The 15,967-nt window shown below is 41.2% G+C and overlaps 1 protein-coding gene across 9 annotated transcripts in view; it reads right to left on the bottom strand.

Annotated features, from left to right (window-relative positions):
* The window catches only part of MBNL2 (muscleblind like splicing regulator 2), a 155,367-nt gene that overhangs the window by 24,691 nt on the left and 114,709 nt on the right, over nucleotides 1-15,967 (bottom strand). For 2 of the 9 annotated variants that reach the window (XM_032402728.1, XM_032402729.1), the window contains exons 6-8: nucleotides 10,325-10,378; nucleotides 9,529-9,682; nucleotides 2,258-2,293 (exon numbers count right to left, since the gene is read on the bottom strand). In XM_032402728.1, the coding sequence (XP_032258619.1) occupies nucleotides 2,258-2,293; nucleotides 9,529-9,682; nucleotides 10,325-10,378 (244 nt within the window). Of the gene's footprint in view, nucleotides 1-867; nucleotides 963-2,257; nucleotides 2,294-9,528; nucleotides 9,683-10,324; nucleotides 10,379-15,967 lie in introns of all 9 variants that reach the window. The other 7 variants (XM_032402730.1, XM_032402733.1, XM_032402734.1 and 4 more) reach the window with 7 other exon arrangements.

Raw genomic sequence — 15,967 nt, forward strand, 5'->3', positions numbered from 1 at the left:
AAAAACAAAGCCCAAACCACTGCTCTTGTATGAAGGGAGGGCGTGCCCAGTAACGTGTTTCTCTAGGCGAGGTTGAGGGCTGATGCTCACCCATCCTCATGCACATCTCCTGTGCCAGGAGCACAAGTCTGCGAGCTGGCTGGCTGGGGTTAGGGGTACAGTCAGCCCGTGATTAACTGGTTCTCACTGAGAATAGAACATCCATGGTCTTACTGGCACATGCATTAAACCAACAGAGTTAAACATCCCTACTTGGTTATATCCAGCCTTTGTGAACTCAGCGCCCAGCATTCTTCTTCCAGTACACCCTGGCTCTTAGGCCAGTATCTAGACAAACTGTGAAGTGGGGACCAGTGACTTTGGGAGCACAGGCGACCAAGGCGAGATGTTGACAAGCATCATTCAGACCTCAAATTTGACACGAAGGCAAAAGGGGGAGACTTTTCTAAGAGGAGAATTTTTTTTTCCCTCCCCCACAGAGGTGATAGGGTCTGAATGAACTGAATCGAAATAGAGCCAGTTTTCAAGCACCCACGGGCGAGCTTTTACGATTTTTCTGCGGCAATTCACAAACCACTGGATACGTAACGCTGTACTAAAAGGAATTGAAGCCTGTCAGGTTAATTACACAATATTAGGTACGAAAACAAACAGTGCAACACAAAACATAGCTACATCATTATTTGCAGTAAATGTTAACTCTAAATAAGTGCAACCTGTCCATAAGTGCTTGCTATAAACTAATTAAAAAAATAAAATTTGATGGATAAACATGAAAAAAAAATTCTCACCGAGAATTTTTTTTTTAAATATCAGCACTCATTTAGAGTTTGGGATTTGTGAAAGAAAGCTTTAAAAGGAGCAAACCTGATTGGCTGCGGCTGTTGCTGCGAAGGGGACACTTGTTGCAGGAGTTGTTGCTGCAGAGACAGTGGCTGACGTAGCGCTGTGCATCATGGGTACTTTCAGGAGGGGAACCATGGGAGCAATGAACAGGAGGGTGTAGCATTATGGTAATAGAAGTGGTATTTTGGCATGGTGAATATCAGAGCAGCAAGCCATCATGGGTTAAACCAGCAGATGGCATGCAATCACAATGCAAAGCAAGGAAGCATGGGAGAGAAATAAAAAAGGGAAAATAGCTTATTACAAGTACAATTAAAGGAAGTTTTAAAACATAATCAGTGATTCCCAGAAAGGCCAAAGCAGATTACTTTGGTTGATGTATTTATCAACATTTTTACTTCTGGCAATTTATCATTCCCAATGGGGAGCCTAGGGTTGTAGGTACGGTTAGGTTTCCTCCAAAAACGCGAAATGGAACGTCCAATGAAGTAAGAAGATATGATACTCGTTTTTGTCATTCTAGAACATCCAAGGCTCGACATGTCGGCCTAATTTGGGGTAGGATATTCTTTGGAATTAATTATGGTTAAATTGAACATTTTTGTCAATCTGGAGCTGCTTTTTTGGGGCAGAAATTGTTGGAGGTTGGGGTTTATTCTGGGTTCATAAATGGCAGAGCAAAAATCATGGCCTTGATGTAAATTCCAACGTAGTTACTGCGAAGTAGCAGGCAAATTTGGCCAATGTTTACTTCTCTTTATTCTAAATGGAACTCATCCATACGGCCTAAAGACAGACTTTGTACCAAGGCACTGGATGTGTAGAGATAACGATATAGTATTAAAATTTAACATCTAAGGGAGTGCTAAGGTCCAAATAATCACCCCAAAGAAATTGACACTTAAAATTAAAAAGGATACTAAAGCAAGGCAGTTCAGACATTTGTTTTCAAAATACATCCATTTACGGTTTTTAAAAATAAATACTTCTGGGAAACTCTGATAACTCTAACACACAGCAAAAAGGAGATAAAGGCACACCACTATGAAACTTTAAAACATTGATGAAATTAGCCTGCCTTTCTGAGAAAGTCAGCTTTTTTTTTCTCTTACGCTAAACCATATAAACTATAAAGAGAAACAAAATACAGATCATTAAAAAGCAGTACTTGTGGTTTTATGTCTTGCAGTGGTTGTTCTAGCACAGTGGTTATTCTGGTCACATTAAAACGATCATTTTCTTAAATAATACAAGTACATCTTAAAAAACCTATCCATTAACTCTAAAGCCAAATAAAGCCTTCAGATCTACCATTTCCTAAAGCATTTCTACCATCTCTGAAATAAATTTCAAGCAAGTGAAGGTACTGTACATAATAGAAAAAGACAAATAAAAAAAGGTTGAAACCTACCAATACTGGTAGCGGGAGTCATGCACAAAACTGACCCTGCATGTCATGCAATGGCAGGTGGAAAAAGTGAATAAAGGGAAAGAAACAGGTTAGCGGTTTAGAGTTAACATTCAAAGTGAGATTGAAGCACAACCAGAAATCAGTAGGGTTAGTTAACACAGTCTTTTAGAGTTATTTACGTTTTTAGGACTGACACAAATATCTCTGACTTGTTGGAAGCCAATATTACTCAAAGCTCACTCCTTCAATGCTTTTCACACTTTTTACTCGGCTCCATCGACATGATTCTTCTAAAGAATGACATGTGACAATGTCGAGAGTGTCCTTCCTCTAAGACCTTTACAGACATCATCGAGGTTAATCCTCCAAGGTAGGAAGTGGGTATTTTACAGATGAAAAATCTGAGGCATAGTAACTACTCCAAGGTCATGCGTAGTGGGGATCGAGGGTAAGGCTAGAAATAGAATCTACTTCTAAATCCAGGTCAGGGCTTGTATTCGCTGGATTACACTGACCTTATTGCATTAAACGTCTGTTTGCTTGTTTGCTTGTTTCGTGTCAAAAACAATGTGAAAATCAAAACAGTAACTAAGATTCCGTATCCTCCAAATCAAAGGCTCGCAGGTCAGGTGAATTTTAGATGATTGCCTAGAAGCCCTACAGCATAGGAAGACTGAAGTTCCTGTGACAGAATGACCTGGATGTGTACGTGACCTGTCTTCTGCTATGAGATTCATCATGATAAAGGAGCGGTGCCTAGCAATAAAGCCTAAAGAGCGTAGAGGCCAAACCGTGCCAAACTGGGGCTGACTTAGGACCAGGCCTAGCAACTGTGTCATGGCTGCTATTAGGTGATCCCTGACGGAGATCTTTGGCAAAACTCCTAGGATATCTCAGGTTGGTGTCCAAGTTGAAGGATGGGGGAGAGGAAGGAAAGGGAGGGAAGATTTCAATCCTTCCAGGGGAATAGCTACCTTCCCTGCGGGGGGCCGTATTAATATGCTTGAATCCGAAAACTCTGACCCTGAAGAGAGATGTATGTGGTAGAGTACTGAAAAAATGAATTATCTACTTCTGGTTCAGTTCCTTAGACTAAAAATCAAGGTAATATAAGGATTATATACCTGAAGATGGTGTGTCATGGAAGTGACAGAGCATGCATTTTTAATGAATGAATGAAACGTCTCTTTAACAAATGGGTGTACCTGCTTAGGGTTTTAGAACTGTGTTCGGAGATACCAGGTGAAGAATCTGAGATGCGTAGACCTTTGTTCTCTCTCTGCTGAACTGTCCACACCTGAGGGATACTTTCTGCCTGATCTACATTTTGGTCAGGCTAACGTTAACCAGTCAGGAACAGAGGTTATTTAAACTGGATTATTACTGGATTCTTCAGCAAACGCATGTTAATGAATCTGACTTCACACACACACACACACACACACACACACACACACACACCCCTCAAAACCCTTCTCTTTCTCTGGCCCTATCTTTCTAATCTTCATAAACAAACTTCTGGACAGTTGCCTGCTCATAAATTTTCACTTCCTTTACCCCACTTGCTCTTCGATCCTCTCCAAGTTGACTTCCATATTCAGGTCTCTACTCCAACTGCTAATGTCCTCAAGAACTTCCTATTTCTGCAGTTATTAGGAACTCTTCCATCTTCATCTAATGTGAGTCTTGGTAACATTTAACACTTGGCCACTCCCTCCGTAATAAACCATTTTTTTCCCTTGGATTTTCTAATACCCCCCGTCCCTCCCCTCCCTACACGCACAGACACACACATACTTTATAGCTTATATGCTGGAGTTTTTCAGGACTCAGTTCTGGTTCCTTTTCATCTACTCTGTACTTTTTCTGGGCATATCATACAATCCAGGATTTAAATACTATCTATAAGCTCAAGGCTTCCAAATTTATGCATCTACCTTCCCTCTTGAAATGCCCTGCTCCAACTCACCAATAAGCCAAAGCAATCCTGTTTCTAAAATGCATCTTATATTGGCCTGTCTGTACATCTCTACTGCCACTCCTCCGGTCCTGATCGCCATTATCTCTAGGCTGGGCCATGTCATGACGTCCTATCTTGTCATCCTGTTTGCCTTCCTGTCCCCTGCCTAATCCGCTCCACTCTTCACCTTTCTAAATACAGGTCTGTTCACTTCTCTGCTGGAATGATTCACTGCCTTTTCATTGCTTTTAGGATAAAGGCCCCCTATGGTCCACTCTCTGACTCTCTTCCCAGCTCCATTCCATACCCTTCTCCGGGGGCGGGCACCGTGACCTAGGCAGATTAGCCTTTCATTTCTTTGAACTGAACACATCACACTTTTGTCCTACTTTTGGGCTTTCCACAAGCCCTCCCCTCTGCCTGGAATAATCTTCGCCCCACTCTTTTCATCTTCCCGGTCTCAAGGTATGTGTCACTTCTTTAGAAAACTGTTCAATTGTTCTTTGACCTATCTCCATCTGCCATTTAAATCAGTTTATTATTTTTAAGCTTACTGAACTCTACTTTTTCATTCATCGGCCTTATAAAGCATTTAAGTTATATATTTATATGGGCATTTATTGAATATCCATCTCTCCTCCTCTCCTGTCAACTCTGGGAGGATTCATGTCTGTCTAGGTCTCTGGGGCACATAGTAGGTGGTCGATCGGTTGAATGAGAGTTTTCAGTCATTAGTGAGTGTATTGGGAGTAGCTGGTTCCTAAAATTTATTAAAGTACCCATTTTGTCAATGACTTTATTTTAAAGCGAACCGTGGCTGGATTCAAAGTTATCCCTATACAAATTCTGCTATTCTCTTGCATTCCAGTGTGTGTGTGTTGGGGGGGGGGGGGGGGTGTTTCTTTCCTGTGTCGTGGCCGCGAGAATGTCCCTGGGTTGCAAACCACCACCACCACCACCACCACCTCCTGCAGCCACACTGAGCTGGGACTAAACATGTCACTTTAGCTCAGTTCAGGATGTGGCTGAAATGCTCTACCAGATTCATCTGATGAGCTTCTCTCGCTCTCTTTGTGGTCTAAAAGTGACATGAATATTGGAAATGCATAGTTTTGGCTGTGTGTGGCCATCTGACTCAGTGCCAGATTCTGCTCCTCGTCTTTTCTGCCTCGGTACCCTCTGCCTACCCCTTCAGTACTTGACATTGCAGCTAAAATGAACTTGCAATCCCTAACTATGCTCTCCCCAACCCCTGCTCTCCCTAACTATGCTCTCCCCAACCCCTGCTCTCCCTAACTATGCTCTCCCCAACCCCTGCTCTCCCTAACTATGCTCTCCCCAACTACGTCCCCCCCTGCCTGGGATGCTCTTCTGCCACTGGTAAAATCTTCCTTTCAAAGTCCTAAGCAAATTTCTTCTCCTTCGGACAGTTGCTTCTTTCTCAGTTTCCTTTGCCCCCACCCCCCCCCCCCCCCCAGCACATGCTGACAGCCCCAACACACTAGTGCTTTCTGCACTCTCAGAGCTTTGCTCGTGCCCCGACGGGCCCTTAGCGCTCGTCACTGTATTGGCTTTTCCCTAGTTCCGAACTCCTTCGTAGTCTCATTACTGGATCTGGAACCTAGAACTTACTCTGTGTTCAAGAACTGTTTGCCGAATTAAGGGGGGCAAATACATTTGGCTGTGGTTGCAAAGGTCCAGTTTCAACTAAACGCTGACGAATCTTTCACCAAAGTGTGTGATAGACAACCCTATGTAACCTTACGGTTTTGGATCAATAGGCAATATTTACACTAGTGCTTTTCCTTGTTCTACTTATTCTGTACATCCAATATAATGAGATAAAGAGGGACTCGGTGGGTCGTTTTGTTCTGACCGGCTGAAGCATTCCACTAAGACACTAATTCTATCAACAGAGACTTCTCAACTGTTCTCTGCTGCGTTTGCACAAATATTTCAACGCTAGAATCTGTGAGTCAGGATTCTCTGGATAATTCCACGAATTATATATTCCACTCTGCAGCACAGACACATAGCTTCAGTTTTCCCATCTGCAAAATGCAAATAATCATGCCGGCCACTGGCAGAACTCTCTCGAAGACTAATGAGACAATGCCTGTAAGAACACTTATAGTAACACAATAAACCTGTCAGAGAAATGCCGAGAATTATGACCCTGCTGTTTTTGAGAGTGTGTGTGGTTTCTGCCACTGGCCTAACATAGCGAAGAACAAGTATGGACTCCTAGATTAAAATAATCCCTATCAAAAAAGGAGAAAAGGAAAAGTCTCACCCACTACAAACATGCTAGGGCATCAGCCAAGGTGATATTTCTATGAGCATGGTTTGGGAGAAGAATCCCATATTTTGCACAATGTTTTATACTCCTATCTCCACACCCTGGAGGCAGAATTCCTAAAATCCAAATTCACATGGTGTCAATGGGGGAGTTTTCGTAAGATATCAAAAACTTCACTGTGGAGAACAGATGGCAAGTGGATTGATTGTAATGCTCAGGTCACAGTGTCTGCAAATATTGACCCGTTATGTCATACGCCTACAACTAATACAATGTGATATGCCAATTATACCTCAGTGAAAAAACAAGAAAGAAAAATTAGGGATCTTAAAAAAAAACAACCCCCAGAATTTCAGTAGGAATGGCCTTTCAGTAAAGGGTAACCTCCAGGAGCACATGAGATGCTCTGTGTTTCATATATACGATCATTGTTGATAGAAAGTACTTACAGAAAAATCAAAATCTGTCAGTTTAAAAATCAGGGGCCCACCATCTACCAAGTCACAAAAATGATTTTTGAACACTGTCATTTAATTTGCAGAGATTTAAGACAAGGGTGATTGACCATGAATGATTATCATCATTACTGTTTTAAAATTTAGTTGAAAATGTGGTTTATGAGAAAGAAAGCCTGCAATAAAAACTAGAGCCAAAACAAACACTGAGATTTCTGTTAGGGATTTAAGTGGGGGAACGATTATGCTAACTTGCTTTTGATTAAATTATTTTCTCTTTCATCATTTAAGAAAAACATGTGAAAACTTCCTCGAAGCTGAAATACCATTTCAGAGCATGAGAGCCACATAGCTGTTCACTGTGATATTGGTATCATGTTACAGATGGAAACATTTGTAATTCACAGAATGAAATGGGCTAGGACCCACTTTTGGGCTCCCAAAGTCTCACAACTGCGGGTTGCCGGACACACTGGGACAGTGTTTAAAGAATCCAGCAGGGGGCGGAAGTGCACAACCAGGGCAGCCCGTACAGCCTCTCGGTCCTCCATACAGTCATTTCATCAACTGGATCGGGTCATTGCATAAGGGATGTTATCCATTCTTGCTTTGGAAGTCTTTAAATGGTTTCCAGGTGAAATACTTTAAAATAAGGATTCTTGCAGTGATTTAACAGAGCTGTCATGATTGGACTGAAGTGTTAAATACGAGTTAGAGGCCTTCAGACTTTCACACGACTTAGGTCCAAGGTTTCAAAGGCATTGCCAGGAAATGGTAGTGAAATTGTTACCCAGTCTCCAGAAAAAGACTTGTCCTTTTATGTTCTACCCCTCGGTACATTCCTCCCTAATTTTTTCTCCTAAGGTATCTAGTGATGAGGTCTATAAGACGCTTAAGGAAGTCATTTAAGACCTCGAGGTAAGTTTACCTACTAGAAATTATTTTATAAACATGTTATATCCAGTGGATTCCAAGTACAAGTCCTGCTATGCTAGATGCCTGCCCTGAAATGTCACTGGCTGAGGTTGTACTAGAACAGGAGGGAAACCCCCAGTAAGTACTGACATAGAGACTCACTCTACAGGTCTGTAAGTCTCCTTAAGAGAAGAGCAGAAGTGAAATATGAAAACTAAACACTAAGAACCATTTTGCTGACATAATTTATATGTTTACTATAATAAATATCATTAACAAGTTTGATCATTGTTTTTAAAGTGAAGCTTTTATACAAAGAATACCACAGAAATACTTCTACTCCCTCCCACGTTAATTCCTGATAGGCTACAGGATTTAAAGAGATGGATAATAGACCCGAAAAGTCCAACCACGTGGATTAGGACCAACAAGCTCTTTGTGATAAAACTGTTGTTCATCTGTATTTACCTTCCAGTCACTCTCATGGGATGAAAATTTGGACTTCAAAACTAAGAACTGAATGGACAGTCTCCTCACAGAAGCCTAAGTCACTCTCTGGTTCTTTTTTTTTTTTGAATACTAGGAAATTTTATTTATTTTGAGGCTATCATCCCTGCTTCTAATGCAGACCAAGGAAGTCAAAACCATGATCCATTTAAGGTGACTCTGTGTGCGTACATGGTGTACATAGGTCTGTGGTCAGGGAAGTGGGTAAAAAATGGGGGAGGGCTGCCATGCACTACGCTTTTGTTTCTTCACTTCTATCTGATGTTTTATGTCTGCCAAGCTCTACGGGAGAACTCTGTGACTCCACGTGTGGAAGCTGGGTGGTGTCATGTCATGGGACTTTGGATTGGTCACAGGGACACTAGGGGCCGGCTCTTTGTGCCACCTTGGGAAGTCACCTCCCATTTAGGGGGCCTCAGTTTTGTCATCTGTAAAACAATCGCCTGCATGAGGAGATCACGAAGAATCCTCTAAGCTTCAGGATTCTGTGATTAACAGAATTCATCTCTTAGTGGAATGGTACAGTTAATGGACCTTTGCAGCTACTGTTATCGGGCATTGGCTTAGAAACCGAGGATAAGAGCTCTATTTGTGCACTTGGTGAGGTTGAGAAGGATGGCGAAAGAGAAGAGGATGAATGTAAAATATGAGTAGAGGGTTGCTTTAATTTGAATAGCCTTTTTTTTGTTTTTGTTTTTGTTTTTGTTTTTAGTGCTCTGAATAGGAATAGAAAAAAAAAAAGGTTAGTACTTACTGGAATTGCTATTTTTAGGTCATTCAGGGTTAAAGACAAATTTCAATTGTCACACATAAAAGGTCTCGTTGACATGAACAATTTTGCACAGCATGTGTAAACACAAGAAACCGAAAGGCCTCACTGCTATCTGCTTCTCACGGGTTCAGCCTGTCCCTCGACTCTACAGACTATTTGGCTTTAGAATCCTAGCAGCCTCTAGCTATCATTCCAGGCAAAGGAAATACCGCTCGCTAGCTGGGACAAGGATGAGTCTCACGCTACACTGACTATACCTTTACGAGCAAACTAGATGCCACCAAACAGCTTAGAGGAAATGCGAAGAAAGCACATGACCGAAGGGCACGCGGACAAAGGACTCGGAACCGCCAGGGCACGCACCTGTTGGGATGAAGGCCGCATGCTGCTGCAGCTGCGCACTGGTGAGAGCCTGCTGGTAGTGCAAGACGCTGGGACTGAAGACCGTGTTGGCACCGTTGCTTTTTTCAAGGGCTTGTCTCTTTGGTAAAGGATGAAGAGCACCAGGAGGAAAGGCCTGTAAGGAAAGAATTGGATAGGACGTGTATAACTCAAAGTCACCACACCGCCAGGGTCCACAGAGATCATCAACTACAACATTCTTTTTCAAAATGACAGCTAAGGAGATGCCTCTGCCATGCACCTTAATTTAAACAGCGGCAATGTCGAATGAGTGAGAATTTGTTATTGAGAGCGAAAGCATGATTTCTGTAACCCAAAACGGTAGCATCTCAACTAAGGAAAAGAAAAACTATCAAGCAACACCAAAAAAAAGGAAAGAAAAAAATGGCTTCAGCTTTTAAAATGAGTTAAACTATTCTAAGGGGGGAAAGAAGCATGTGTGTTATTATTAATACCTATTCTCTTCATTAACTAAACGGCAATTGCTTGGATTTTAAAGGTTAATAAGAATTATAAGGAACATTTTCCGAGGCAAGTAATTTAAATTTGCTTCACTCTTTTGGAAAAGGTATTAAAATTTGTTAGGATTAATTTATTTCACATATTACGTATGACAATGAGATGGCTAAACACCTTATTGAATTTTCTCCATTAATTAATAATAATGATTGTTTGCAACCGATTTTACAAGTAATACAAATCTCAGATGGTTCTCTGAAAAGCTACATGCAAAGCGAAAGGTGAAAGGTCAAAGTACCAGGTCTACAGATGCTTCGAGAGGTCGCTTCATTGCTTTGGCAGTCGACTGAGTCTTTTAATAACAGGCAGCGAGCACATGATGGCAGTGGGCCAATGGGATTCAAGCGAATTAACATACAGGTAAACAGCAAGCAGAGGTGCATCATGGGAACGGCATTGCATTGTGGATAGGTGAGAAGGAAAAAAATATTCTGAATGCAATATACAACGTACAAAACACTAGGCATGCACAACAACAAAAATGTTCTCTAAAGAAATGAATATTACACCTTAAATTAGTATCGAAGCAAAAATGCATCTACTATACCTTAGTTAAAAGCATATAAGAGAGTAAAATATAGATGTTTGAAATTCAGGAAAGTTAATTAAAACAGCAGCTTGCATACACACCATAAGCATTTTTTATATTGCTTCAGAAAAAAATGCAAAATTTTCAAGGGCCACAGGACTGAAGAACTTCTGATAAGTTAGTTTTCAAATGTAAAATAACAAATGTGCTAAGTATAAGATCCAAGTCAAAAAAAAAAAAAAAGATATTCTCTTCAACTTTTGTAAAAGTCATTTTTAATGAAGATCTAGCCTAACAAAATGAAGTGGCAAACTGAGACAAGAAATTCAGGCAAAAAAATATTCAAACACAAGATTATTGAGGCAAAACTGTTTGGGTTTGGATCTTAATTTTTTTGTCTGAATCATGTGGATAATTGTCTCAATTCTTCTCTTCAGTCTGTTAGCGTGAATCTGGCAATGCGGGAGCAGGTTCCAAACTTAACAAGTTTTGAATATGAATAGTAAGTTTCTCAAATTTCCCACTCTCAATCCATTGTACTGTTTCTACCGACTAACTTATCATCCATTCTGTTTTCCACTACATTTGAAATTATAATCCAATTTATCTCAATCAACTTACCGGATTACGCTAAGAAAATACCCTTCGAAAACAGGTATTTCGTGTTCTCAGCTATCAGAATCATTTATACTTAATAATTCTGTGTGTACTTTTAGTTATAATCAGTGACCAACCCAATTAATGAGAAGTGGAACTCTCAGAACAACAGCTAAAAATAGCAAACAGCTAAAAAAAAAAAAATAGCAAAGGACTGCTTGAAATAGTAGACGTAAAATAATATTTTTAACTTATAACCATACTTTGGGGCAGATAGTCTCATTTAAACAGCTGAAATATTAACAAAGATTGACTGAATCTTCACCACAATGAAAAAATTTTCCTATTCCTTGATAATTGCTGTAAAAGATGGGAAAATTCTATGATGGAATTCTGTGAAAAAAAAAATCAAAGGAATAGCTCCAATGCAAATAAAAAATGAAATACCCCCTTTCTATGTGTAGCACAATAGGTAAATCCCTAAGGTTTGCGCAATCAACACAAAACGTGGTATTCTGAAGTTCTGAGTTGGAACTACAGCATTTGAAATAAGATGGGACAGTACTAAGCTCTCAAAATGCGGAACAATTAATGACATTTTCCTTTGCAAATCAAGGGCTTTTCGTCATCATCTGATGATTCAGGATCAAAAGCATAGAGATGACAGGCGGTAAGGTAGAGAAGGGGGGGATAGAAATAAAGAGGGAAAAAGACTGAAGGCAGAGAAGAGATTTAGAACAGCCAACAGAGAAATGTTTTGTAAGGCAGTCTTGAGAGAGGCCATCAAATAATATGAAATCAATGTCCTGAAAGTAGGAGTGCAACATTTTTAAAACCCAGAGAGCCCCACAATAAGAAAGCTTCTTTGTACTGGATAGTCTTTCTGCAGATGTAAGTTCCCCATTATGTAACTCCCATGACTCCACGTTCGTTTAAAACCTTTGGTTGCTGTACAGTTTCTAGATTGTTAAATAATGCATTTCTTTAAGTTTAAATTATCTGTGCTAACTACATAAGGCTGTGTAGCCTGTTCTCCCAGAGTGCACTGAGAACACCAGCCCGGAATCATTTGGCCTCAACCTTCTGGAACTCCGTTCTCTCCACTTTTCCAGTCCTCGGGAGTTCCAGAGCAAATCTACTGTTGGGTTGATTTTGTCTGCTGTGCTAACTAGAAGAGTGATTATGTCTCTGAAGGCTGGTAGTTATGAATAAAATTTCGATTTAACAAAGCACATTTAATGAAGTCTCCAAGTAGGAAAAGAAATATTAAATATTTCTCCCTGGGATAATCACCTGGAAGGTTAATATTCTTTTTTTTTGATCTTTGATTGATGAAACTTAATGTCCACAGAAATCAGAATAATCCAAGAACGTGAAGAAAGAAACAAAGCTCTCAACTGAGCTGGACGGCAACAGCGTCTCCTTTTCTCCCACTGCAGGCTGTGGGTTATCCTTCCTAGACGCCTATGTCGGGTCTTTTCAAGGAAACGCTAAGGTTTTGGAGGGTTGAGCATACCTATCAATATCTTGCACACCTCATGCTTTGAAGCACATGTGTAGAGTGTATTTTAAATAAAAATCTGTGTGGATTAATAATCACATTATAATATGGTTTTGTAGTGCACAGATATTCTGATTGAGAGGATACATTTGGCATATGTTTAGCTACACTGAAAGGTCTTCAGGCTTAGACTAGACCCGAGAGATCACTGAGCATGGTGGGTCTTGGGAGCTTCCTTAGGCACCTAAGCAGAGAAAAAGGTTCTCTTTAGTTGAGCCTCTACTCTGTGTCGGTCACTTGGCATCCATTCTCGTTGGCCTCACCAACATTTTGGGTCCCCTGCCCTCTCTGGGCCACCTGCAGGTTTGTGTACATCCAGCGGGGTTTTCCTTTCTCTGGGTCAAAGAACAATCCAACCGCGAGTCAAGGTGTGCAAACCAAGGGCCCATGCCAGGCATTACGGGCAAAGACCCAATCTGAGAAGTCAGAAAACCCTGACGACAATCATCAGAGCTGCCATTTTGATGCGGAAGAAAGGGATGTGGACAAATAGGATGGAATTCAAAATCCCTTTACATGTTTTCTTGGACAATTGAAACTTCTCTAGCTGAGGGCAGCCGGTCCTGTTTCCTTTTACAAAATAGGAATCTGTGTAGCCCCATTTTGAAGTGTGTGAAGAAAGATCGCTTGCTGGAAGATCAGATACCCTTTGTGTGAAAATTACCAAAGAGAAGTTCTGTCTGGCTTATTTTCGCTTTAAAAAAAAAAAAATCTGGTGAGGACGATGCTCACGTTCTAAGACGTATTGTGAAAGAATCAGGCTCTAAAGAAAATAAATGCCTCCTTTTCTGGAATCAAAGCTTTAAGTGCATTTTCAGGGTCTAATTAATCAAAAGAAAGGGAAATCCCTGGACAATAATACAAACTGCATTACAGAAATTCTTTGTGTTGGGATATGGAGCCCAGGTGAATGGAATACTAATATCTTCTGACTGCAGTCATCACTCCCATTTGTTCTTTTAAATAAGGAAATAAAATAAGAGGTTTTTTTCAGTGTATTGAGTAATCTTGCCGCTAGAGTAAGAATACTTTGACTTTATCCAACTGCATTGAGGCTGGTTCAAATGAGCCTCTCACTTCAACTAAAAAGACATGACAAATTCAATAATTTTCATGTCATTGTCAGAAAGAAGCTGGCTTTTGTTCTGAAACTATATTCCTTTGGGTTGTCTTTGACGATGTTGCAAGATCCCCTGAAATATCAGAACTCCAAATTTGGGCACAGTATGACAATCCCGGGAACTATGGTAACTAAATATACTGACATCCACTGCAATAACCTCCACGCACCTTGGTGAGTATGATGTGCAAATTCGAGGAAGGGCACATGGCAGGCGCGCAGAGGGGTACAGGCTTGGGCTTAAAATATCAGGTTCAGGAATGACGTGTTTGTGCCAATGGCCATTTCTTCTCTTCTCCCCATCACCCACCACTGACCTACACGGGCTGCACTGTTCCTTCGGTGATTGAAGGATATATTGATTGTGGATGTTAGAATGGGTACTTCTCATAAACAGGCAGGTACAATCAAGGCTCAGAGAAATTCGGGGCTCAGCTCTCCGGTTACGATTAGTACCAATGGTTTGTTGTAGCAACAGGTATTTGAGGTATAGGGACTAATTTTTTTCATACCCCCAGAACCTCATCTCCTACGCCAGTGGCCAGAAATGGCTACTGTGACCCAGGCTGAGCCGGTCATGGCACGCTATTACTCTAACCATGAGGACAACCCCCAGAATGACCTTTAACTGTTTTTTATGGTTTTTTCCCTAACCAGAACTGCTGTAGAAGATGCTGTTTTCTCTCCTGTCAAAAGACATAAGAATGTGTCTTCACAGGTGTCTAGACTCGTGGTCAGTGTTGCATTGGAGAACCTGGTCTTAGAAGATAGAGCTGATACGCCAAGAGAAGCAGGAAAGAGAGAGAGGAAAAAAGAGAGATCTACTGGTTTTCCACTTTCTGGATCTGGGCGCCCCTAATCTCTATGTGACTTCTACTCCCTTTGGAGGGCACCATGTGAAGTCCAACTTTTTAATTTAAGCTACTTCAGTTGGGTTTTGGTCTCAGTCCCAGAGTCCTGACTAGCCCTGGGGATAACCCTGGTACCCAGTTACGATTTATTATGTCAGTGCAGTGGAAAAACGTGTGCTTTGGGCCTAACAATCAGCGTACCAATTAGGATACATTGGGGCTGGCCTAAAATAATGATTACAGTGAAAACAGTTTTACTCCTTATAGGATGAGATCTTCACTACGAGGACGGGAAGACAGATTCCACATTGGAGAAATGTATAAAAGACTTCCCTTGCTTGCTAAAAGAGTTCCTTTTTCATCAGCATTAAGTAACCGATTTACTCCTTTGTATTCTCATTACTGAACGTGGAACCCAGAACTTGCTATGTGTTCGAGACCTGCCCCTGCTCCGTTCCCAATTACAATCAGTTTTGCAAACTGTTCTTTTACTAGAACAAAAAAGAGGGAGAACTTCTCTATATTGTAGTTAGAAGATTGTGTTTTAAAGTGCATCTTTCATCTCTGAAGCCCTATCTGTCTCTTCTAAGGAAGGACGGCCCACTGAGTCTTTCAGGCCCCGCTGGACCCCATTATGCATTTCCATCATCACTGAGGAGCACTGTTGCCCTCACTTACTCAACTCTAAGCTCCTCGAGGGCAAGAAAACCTGCTTAATTTCTGGATGCTCCCCAGCGAGTGTCTGATGCATGGCCGCTCTCATTACGTGTTCTGAATGAATCAGTGAATGAATGAATGAATGAATGCAGTGTCTATCATATATTATAATAGGCTTCTGATAAGCCGGCGGTCTCACCTTAAAACAAATTAATTAGCAATTTCTACAACCTAGTGTGATGGTTCTCAAGCTGTGCTGCACATCGGAATCCCAGGAGAGTTTTCACAAAAGGCCACCGCCCAGGCCACACCCAGACCAATAAAATAAAAAACTCTGGGGGATGGGGCTGATGTTGGAACCTTTCAAGACCCTTCAGGTAATTCCAAAGTATAGCCGAGTTTGAGAACCAGGGTTCTAGGCAGGGGCTTATCAACTGTTAATGTGTATACAAAACACCTGAGGATACTTTAAAATTAGAATTCTGACCCCAAAGGTCTGGGGTGGGGCCTGAGACTCTGGAGCTGTAACAGACTCCCCAGGATGAGGAGGAAGAAGAAGCGGGGGG

Source organism: Phoca vitulina, unplaced genomic scaffold (assembly GCF_004348235.1).
Source record: "Phoca vitulina isolate PV1807 unplaced genomic scaffold, GSC_HSeal_1.0 scaffold5, whole genome shotgun sequence".
NCBI lineage: Eukaryota > Metazoa > Chordata > Mammalia > Carnivora > Phocidae > Phoca > Phoca vitulina.